This window comes from Pelobates fuscus, chromosome 11 (assembly GCF_036172605.1).
Source record: "Pelobates fuscus isolate aPelFus1 chromosome 11, aPelFus1.pri, whole genome shotgun sequence".
NCBI classification, from domain to species: domain Eukaryota; kingdom Metazoa; phylum Chordata; class Amphibia; order Anura; family Pelobatidae; genus Pelobates; species Pelobates fuscus.
Genome location: NC_086327.1, coordinates 1,211,478 through 1,221,135, shown reverse-complemented (window position 1 = coordinate 1,221,135; position 9,658 = coordinate 1,211,478). Strand labels below are relative to the sequence as shown.

General features: G+C 45.2%; 1 protein-coding gene across 2 annotated transcripts in view; it reads left to right on the top strand.

Annotated features, from left to right (window-relative positions):
• Window positions 1-9,658, top strand: part of LOC134577168 (G protein-activated inward rectifier potassium channel 4-like) — a 193,819-nt gene that overhangs the window by 160,735 nt on the left and 23,426 nt on the right. The window contains exon 3 of one of the 2 annotated variants that reach the window (XM_063435838.1): window positions 1-31. The exons of the other annotated variant lie outside the window; for it this stretch is intronic. Within the exon in view, the coding sequence (XP_063291908.1) occupies window positions 1-31 (31 nt within the window). The remainder of the gene's footprint in view (window positions 32-9,658) is intronic. 2 annotated transcript variants of the gene reach the window in all.

Sequence of the window (9,658 nt, the reverse complement as noted above, 5' to 3'; positions counted from 1 at the left end):
GTGATTTTGGAAGGAATGGTGGAAGCCACAGGTGAGAATCAGAAATGGAGATGTAGTTTCTAGGGTTTAATGTTTAAGGAATGAAAAGTTCACTAAAGGAAATACTATGAGTTACTTTCATGAAAATACAGGTCACATCATTTTACAGTCACTGATAACTCATGAATGTGCGGACATTTACAGGTGATACTCGAAAAATTAGAATATCGTGCGAGAGTTCATTTATTTCAGTAATGCAACGTAAAAGGGGAAACTAATATATGAGAGACGCATTACATTCAAAGCAAGATAGTTCAAGCCGTGATTTGTCATAAGTGCGATGATTATGGCTTACAGCTCATGAAAATCCCAAATCCACAATCTCAGTAAATTAGAATATTACATGCAATCAATAAAACAAGGAGTGTACATAGAACAATAGCGGTCCTCTGAAAAGTATAAGCATGCATATGGACTCAGTACTTGGTTTGGGCCCCTTTTGCAGCAATTACTGCCTCAATGCGGCTTGGCATGGAAGCCATCAGCCTGTGGCACTGCTGAGGTGTTATGGAAGACCAGGATGCTTCAATAGTGGCCTTCAGCTCTCCTGCGTTGTTCGGTCTCATGTCTCTCAGCTTTCTCTTGGCAATGCCCCATAGATTCTCTATGGGGTTCAGGTCAGGCGAGTTTGCTGGCCAATCAAGCACAGTAATCCCACGGTCATTGAACCAGGCTTTGGTGCTTTTGGCAGTGTGGGCAGGTGCCACGTCCTGCTGGAAAATGAAGTCAGCATCCCCATAAAGCTCATCTGCGGAAGGAAGCATGAAGTGCTCCAAAATCTCCTGGTAGACGGCTGCGTTGACCCTGGACTTAATGAAGCACAGTGGACCAACACCAGCAGATGACATGGCTCCCCAAATCAACACAGACTGTGGAAACTTCACACTGGACTTCAAGCATCTTGCAGTGTGTGCCTCTCCATTCTTCCTCCAGACTCTGGGTCCTTGGTTACCAAATGAGATGCAAAAGTTGCTCTCATCAGAAAAGATGACTTTGGACCACTGAGCAACAGACCAGGTCTGTTTTTCTTTAGCCCAGGTAAGATGCTTCTAACGTGGTTTTTAGGGAGCGGTTTGACAAGAGGAATACGACATCTGAAGCCCATGTCCAGGATCCGTCTGTGTGTGGTGGCTCTTGATGCACTGACTCCAGCCTCAGTCCACTCCTTGTGAAAGTCCTTTTCCTGACAATCCTCTCCAGGCTGCGGTCATCCCTGCTGCTTGTGCACCTTTTTCTTCCACACAACTTTCTATTAATGTGCTTTGAGGGGGCGGGGCCTGACTGCGAGCCAGGCGGACGCAGGTAGCAAGAGCTCCTGCGACAAGCAACTTACTGAGCGAAATTTCCACGGATACATGCGGCATCTGGACACACACAGGCTGCCAAACGACGGAGAAACTTGAAACCTACCATTAGACACCAAACACATGGATTTCTCATCCGTTCCCGCTCGGCTCCAACATGCGGCCTACACACGCAAACAGCGCGGGGGAGAGGCCGCCGCCTCCAAACTCAGTGGCTATCAACCAAAGCCTGCGTTCCCCCCCCCCCCCTCTGGACCGGCGGGGGTCATCCCGGTCCGCACCGAACCATGGCTGACCATGCTCCCACTCAAAGGCCCGCGCAGACCCTGCACGAGTGGCTAGATGCTCTATTCCACCGCTTCTGGGAACAAATAGAGCGCAGAACTGCCCAACACCCCCCATCGATACATGGACCAAACCAGCACTAAGCACAAGAAGAGCCCTTTCAGGTCTGGGGTCGAGAGGGAAGTCCCTCCAAGGCATTGACCATGACGCCGGAAGGCTGCATGCCGCTGGAAGATCACGAGGCCTTACCGCAGCGCCCAATACACAGAGACCTTGAGTCAGTGGCCTACGGATGCTGACCCTGCATGGAGCCTGGAGCTGGGGAGGGACCGCCTGCCAACAAGCCACAACCCCCAAGTACCTACCACACAGACGCCCAGCAGAGGAATAGGCTGCCACACGGCCTGGAACCTACGCTCCCCATATCCCACAGGCGGACAGACAAAAAGGGGATGATGTAACAGCTTTCTACGGGACGGAATGACTTGTGGACAATGCGCTGCCACCTTACCAGCCAAGAGGCTTGCCAACTTGGACCCACCTTTGCAAGCTGTACTGTAGATTCACGTCTCAGCCCAGCACGGTTCCTGAAAGACTTTCCAACTGGGGGGGCTGGCAGCAGCACGATGGACACACTTGTTCTTTCAGATATCAAGCCTGCCGGTACAGACACATGGGCAGCTCAGCAAGGGAAGGGGGGGGCAGTGGCAGCATGTATAACTCACTAGTTAAAATACCAGTTTGGCTCGCTTATCATCCTGTATGTATATATATATAGATAGATGGTTGTGTATATGTATGCGTGATCTTACTCTATTTAACCCACTATTGGAATACATACATGCCTCAGACCTGTTTCAGGACAATCTAACTTGTTGTACTAAGAATTTAGCGACTCATCACATACATAGCCGATCAACTACTCACACAGTTTACAAGCAGGTCCTAGCCTGCACAACTAGTTGGCCTGAATATGTAAAGGTTTTATTGCATATTGCCTAACTCTGTCTACGTAAAGCATCGTTGAACCACAAACATAAAAAATTTAAAAAAGAGGCACAAATGTTATAGAAATGTTACCAACCACTGTTACTGAACCCTATATTGTACTCTGAACACACATTTCCTTCTCTCTATTCTGTACCCCATTTATTATGCCTCAAAAAAAACAGATTGACAATTAATGTGCTTTGATACAGCACTTTGGGAACATCCAACTTCCTTTGCAATTACCTTTTGAGTCTTTCCCTCCTTATGGACTGTCAGGTCAGCAGTCTTCCCCATGATTGTGATTCCTACTGAACCAGACAGAGACCATTTAAAGGCTCAGAAACCCTTTGCAGGTTATGGCTTACTTAGCTGATTAGAGTGGGACACTGAGAGCCTAGAATATTGAACCTTTTCACAACATTCTAATTTACTGAGATTGTGGATTTGGGGTTTTCATGAGCTGTAAGCCATAATCATCGCACTTATGACAAGTCACGGCTTGAACTATCTTGCTTTGCATGTATTGCGTCTATCTCATATATTAGTTTCCCCTTTTCCGTTGCATTACTGAAATAAATGAACTTTTGGACAATATTCAAATTTTTCGAGTATTACCTGTATATCATGCCTATACTCCAACATATCTGTAATACGAACCTATATAATGTGTCAATTTCCTGCCTTAAGTGTCCTCCCAAGTGTCCCTATTTAGGAGATACAGTCCCTATTTTGGGCCCAAATCCCTCTGTCCCTCTTTTCTCTCCTAATGTTTTCTAGGAGATCTATATTGTTGTTGTGTCTGAGTGTATAACAGAGCTCCACAGCAATAATAATCCCAGTAATGTGTCTGAGTGTATAACAGAGCTCCACAGCAATAATACTCCCAGTAATGTGTCTGACTGTACAACAGAGCTCCACAGCAAAAATACTCCCAGTAATGTGACTGAGTGTATAACAGAACTCCACAGCAATAATACTCCCAGTAATGTGTCTGAGTGTATAACAGAGCTCCATAGTAATAATACTCCCAGTAATGTGTCTGAGTGTATAACAGAGCTCCACAGTAATAATGCTCACAGTAATGTGTCTGACTGTACAACAGAGCTCCACAGTAATAATACTCCCAGTAATGTGTCTGGGTGTATAATAGAACCCCACAGCAATAATACTCCCAGTAATGTGTCTGAGTGTATAACAGAGCTCCACGGCAATAATACTCCCAGTAATGTGTCTGAGTGTATAACAGAGCTCCACAGCCATAATACTCCTAGTAATGTGTCTGAGTGTATAACAGAGCTCCACATCCATAATACTCCTGGTAATGTGTATGAGTGTATAGCAGAGCTCCCCAGCAATAATACTCCCAGTAATGTGTCTGAGTGTATAACAGAGCTCCACAGCAATAATACTCCCAGTAATGTGTCTGTGTATCACAGAGCTCCACAGTAATAATACTCCCAGTAATGTGTCTGAGTGTATAACAGAGCTCCACAGCAATAATACTCCCAGTAATGTGTCTGAGTGTATAACAGAGCTCCACAGCAATAATACTCCCAGTAATGTGTCTGACTGTATAACAGAGCTCCACAGCAATAATACTCCCAGTAATGTGTCTGAGTGTATAACAGAGCTCCACAGCAATAATACTCCCAGTAATGTGTCTGAGTGTATAACAGAGCTCCACATCAATAATACTCCCAGTAATGTGTCTGAGTGTATAACAGAGCCCAACAGCAATAATACTCCCAGCAATGTGTCTGAGTGTATAACAGAGCCCCACAGTAATAATACTCCCAGTAATGTGTCTGAGTGTATAACAGAGCTCTACAGCAATAATACTCCCAGTAATGTCTGAGTGTATAACAGAGCTCCACAGTAATAATACTCCCAGTAATGTGTCTTGAGTGCATAACAGAGCTCCACAGCAATAATACTCCCAGTAATGTGTCTGAGTGTATAACAGAGCCCCACAGCAATAATACTCCCAGTAATGTGTCAGTGTATAACAGAGCTCCACAGTAATAATACTCCCAGTAATGTGTCTGAGTGTATAACAGAACTCCACAGCAATAATACTCCCAGTAATGTGTCTGAGTGTATAACAGAGCTCCACAGCAATAATTCTCCCAGTAATGTGACTGAGTGTATAACAGAGCTCCCCAGTAATAATACTCCCAGTAATGTGTCTGAGTGTATAACAGAGCTCCACGGCAATAATACTCCCAGTAATGTGTCTGAGTGTATAACAGAACTCCACAGCAATAATACTCCCAGTAATGTGTCTGAGTGTATAACAGAGCTCCACAGCAATAATTCTCCCAGTAATGTGACTGAGTGTATAACAGAGCTCCCCAGTAGTAATACTCCCAGTAATGTGTCTGAGTGTATAACAGAGCTCCACAGCAATAATACTCCCAGTAATGTGTCTGAGTGTATAACAGAGCTCCACAGCAATAATACTCCCAGTAATGTGTCTGAGTGTATAACAGAGCTCCACAGCAATAATACTCCCAGTAATGTGTCTGGGTGTATAACAGAGCTCCACAGCAATAATACTCCCAGTAATGTGTCTGAGTGTATAACAGAGCTCCACAGCAATAATACTCCCAGTAATGTGTCTGAGTGTATAACAGAGCTCCACAGCAATAATACTCCCGGTAATGTGTCTGAGTGTATAACAGAGCCCCACAGCAATAATACTCTCAGTAATGAGTCTGAGTGTATAACAGAACCCCACAGCAATAATACTCCCAGTAATGTGTCTGAGTGTATAACAGAGCTCCACGGCAATAATACTCCCAGTAATGTGTCTGAGTGTATAACAGAGCTCCACAGCCATAATACTCCTAGTAATGTGTCTGAGTGTATAACAGAGCTCCACATCCATAATACTCCTGGTAATGTGTATGAGTGTATAGCAGAGCTCCCCAGCAATAATACTCCCAGTAATGTGTCTGAGTGTATAACAGAGCTCCACAGCAATAATACTCCCAGTAATGTGTCTGTGTATCACAGAGCTCCACAGTAATAATACTCCCAGTAATGTGTCTGAGTGTATAACAGAGCTCCACAGCAATAATACTCCCAGTAATGTGTCTGACTGTATAACAGAGCTCCACAGCAATAATACTCCCAGTAATGTGTCTGAGTGTATAACAGAGCTCCACAGCAATAATACTCCCAGTAATGTGTCTGAGTGTATAACAGAGCTCCACATCAATAATACTCCCAGTAATGTGTCTGAGTGTATAACAGAGCCCAACAGCAATAATACTCCCAGCAATGTGTCTGAGTGTATAACAGAGCCCCACAGTAATAATACTCCCAGTAATGTGTCTGAGTGTATAACAGAGCTCTACAGCAATAATACTCCCAGTAATGTCTGAGTGTATAACAGAGCTCCACAGTAATAATACTCCCAGTAATGTGTCTTGAGTGCATAACAGAGCTCCACAGCAATAATACTCCCAGTAATGTGTCTGAGTGTATAACAGAGCCCCACAGCAATAATACTCCCAGTAATGTGTCAGTGTATAACAGAGCTCCACAGTAATAATACTCCCAGTAATGTGTCTGAGTGTATAACAGAACTCCACAGCAATAATACTCCCAGTAATGTGTCTGAGTGTATAACAGAGCTCCACAGCAATAATTCTCCCAGTAATGTGACTGAGTGTATAACAGAGCTCCCCAGTAATAATACTCCCAGTAATGTGTCTGAGTGTATAACAGAGCTCCACGGCAATAATACTCCCAGTAATGTGTCTGAGTGTATAACAGAACTCCACAGCAATAATACTCCCAGTAATGTGTCTGAGTGTATAACAGAGCTCCACAGCAATAATTCTCCCAGTAATGTGACTGAGTGTATAACAGAGCTCCCCAGTAGTAATACTCCCAGTAATGTGTCTGAGTGTATAACAGAGCTCCACAGCAATAATACTCCCAGTAATGTGTCTGAGTGTATAACAGAGCTCCACAGCAATAATACTCCCAGTAATGTGTCTGAGTGTATAACAGAGCTCCACAGCAATAATACTCCCAGTAATGTGTCTGGGTGTATAACAGAGCTCCACAGCAATAATACTCCCAGTAATGTGTCTGAGTGTATAACAGAGCTCCACAGCAATAATACTCCCAGTAATGTGTCTGAGTGTATAACAGAGCTCCACAGCAATAATACTCCCGGTAATGTGTCTGAGTGTATAACAGAGCCCCACAGCAATAATACTCTCAGTAATGAGTCTGAGTGTATAACAGAGCCCCACAGCAATAATACTCTCAGTAATGTGTCTGAGTGTATAACAGAGCTCCCCAGTAATAATACTCCCAGTAATGTGTCTGAGTGTATAACAGAGCTCCACAGCAATAATACTCCCAGTAATGTGTCTGAGTGTATAACAGAGCTCCACAGCAATAATACTCCCAGTAATGTATCTGAGTGTATAACAAAGCTCCACAGTAATAATACTCCCAGTAATGTGTCTGAGTGTATAACAGAGCTCCACAGCAATAATACTCCCAGTAATGTGTCTGAGTGTATAACGGAGCTCCACAGTAATAATACTCCCAGTAATGTGACTGAGTGTATAACAGAGCCCCACAGCAATAATACTCCCAGTAATGTGTCTGAGTGTATAACAGAGCTCCACAGCAATAATACTCTCAGTAATGTGTCTGAGTGTATAACAGAGCTCCCCAGTAATAATACTCCCAGTAATGTGTCTGAGTGTATAACGGAGCTCCACAGCAATAATACTCCCAGTAATGTGTCTGAGTGTATAACGGAGCTCCACAGCAATAATACTCCCAGTAATGTGTCTGAGTGTATAACAGAGTCCCACAGTAATAATACTCCCAGTAATGTGTCTGAGTGTATAACAGAGCTCCACAGCAATAATACTCTCAGTAATGTGTCTGAGTGTATAACAGAGCTCCCCAGTAATAATACTCCCAGTAATGTGTCTGAGTGTATAACAGAGCCCCACAGCAATAACACTCCCAGTAATGTGTCTGAGTGTATCACAGAGCTCCACAGCAATAATACTCCCAGTAATGTGTCTGAGTGTATAACAGAGCTCCACAGCAATAATACTCCTAGTAATGTGTCTGAGTGTATAACAGAGCTCCACAGCAATAATACTCCCAGTAATGTGTCTTTAACCCCTTAAGGACAGAGCTTCAGAAGTTTGTCTTTCTTGTCTTCTGCCAAGGGGACCCCAAAAGATTGCGCCACCCATTGGAACACCTCCAGTATCTGCCTGCATCGGTCCGAGTCCCGCGGGCCAACACAGAGACAGTCGTCTAGGTAGTGCACAACAGCGCCCCCCCGCCGACTCCTTCCGCACCACCCACTCCAAAAACGTACACAATTTTTCTAAATAGGCGCACGATATGGAACACCCCATTGGTAAACACAGGTCCACGAAAAATCCCCCTTCAAAACAGCACCCGAGCAGGTGGTGACACTTCGGGTGTATGGGAAGCAGCCGGAAAGCTGCTTCCAGATCCACCTTCGCCATCAACGCCCCTCGCCCCGTTCTCCGAACCAACTCGACTGCTTTGTCGAATGACGTATAGGAGACCAAGCAGAGGGCCGCGTCAATGTCATCGTTTACCGAAGCCCCTTTTGGGTTACGATAAGTGATGTATCAATCTGAATTTACCCGTCTCCTTCTTGGGAACCACTCCGAGTGGGGATATCCGCAAATCAGCCAACGGTGGTGACGTGAACGGGCCCGCCATCCTCCCCAGTTGGACTTCCTTGCGTAGCTTGTCCCACACTACCCCCGGGTGTTCCCGAACGGACTTGAGGTTAACACACATCGTACCCGGACCCTTAACTATAAAGGTGAAAGAAAAACCCTCCCTAAATCCCTGCCATAAAAATCTTGCATCAGCCTGGTTAGCGTATTGCCTTAGCCAAGGCAACATCGCGCCTACCTTTACCGGGGACGCCCCCAGCTGCAGCCACAGAGGCTGCCGCCCCGGCGGACCCCCCTCCACCGTTAGTCTTACCCTTCTTGAAGCATCTGTTGGCGCCGTGAGTTCCTCCGCAGCCCGAACACTCGTGCTGAAACCTGCAAGAATTTCCCCACTTGCAGTGCCCTTCGTTGTACATCCAACAGAAGCCCTTCTTTTGTCCAGCCGACGCGGCACCCCCTGTGGCCGGGCCGGCTGCCCCGGGAAAGGGCGCAGCTTTTTGTGCCATCATAAGCCACATCCACAACGGTAGGTCCATTTGGTCCCACCGAATGCTCGCATTCGCTGTCAGGCGCTGACGAAACTGTTCGTCATACCGCCACCATGCCAAACCCCCGTATGTCCGATATGCATCCCCTATCCCATCCAAGTAGCAGAAAAGCTGTGAACAATGACCCAGGCTCTTTTCCCCAATCACACTAGCCAGAATACAGAAGGCCCTCAGCCAATTCCCAAAAGTCTTCGGTATCTTACGATACCTCCGCCTTTTTTCCTCTTCCTCCTTCTTGGCATCTTTCTTATCCTCTTCTTTCAAGTCCAAGAATTACTCGAGGGGAAGAAGCGAAAAAATTTCCACAAACTCACCTTTCCAGATTTTTTGCATTTTTTGCATTTTTGCTGGGCATTTTGTATATTTCATATGTGCCACTAAGTTCAAACCCCCCAAATTAGAAAAAGTTAGAAAAAAACTGAATGGCTGCGTCTCAAATGTGCCCCTTCAAAATCCACATATAATGGCAAAGGTACATACGGGGGTATTGCTGTACTCAGACAACATAGATGAGCAACATATGAAGTATTATACAGTGGTAGCACAAATAAGGTTTAAAAAATATACTGTGCAAACTCACTTGGTACAAGCTAGCGGAAAAATGATCCCACGCTAAGGTTCAAAATATGCCTTTTGAAATGCCCTGGGGTGTCTACTTTAAGAAATTGTAGGCCTTTGTGGGGTAGTTTGAATTTAAAACCTGCGAAGATGCTTGGAAATTGCACATAGGCCCAGAGTCAAAATTCAAAGTTCGGTAAAAACTGATATGGCTTGGTCTCCTATATGC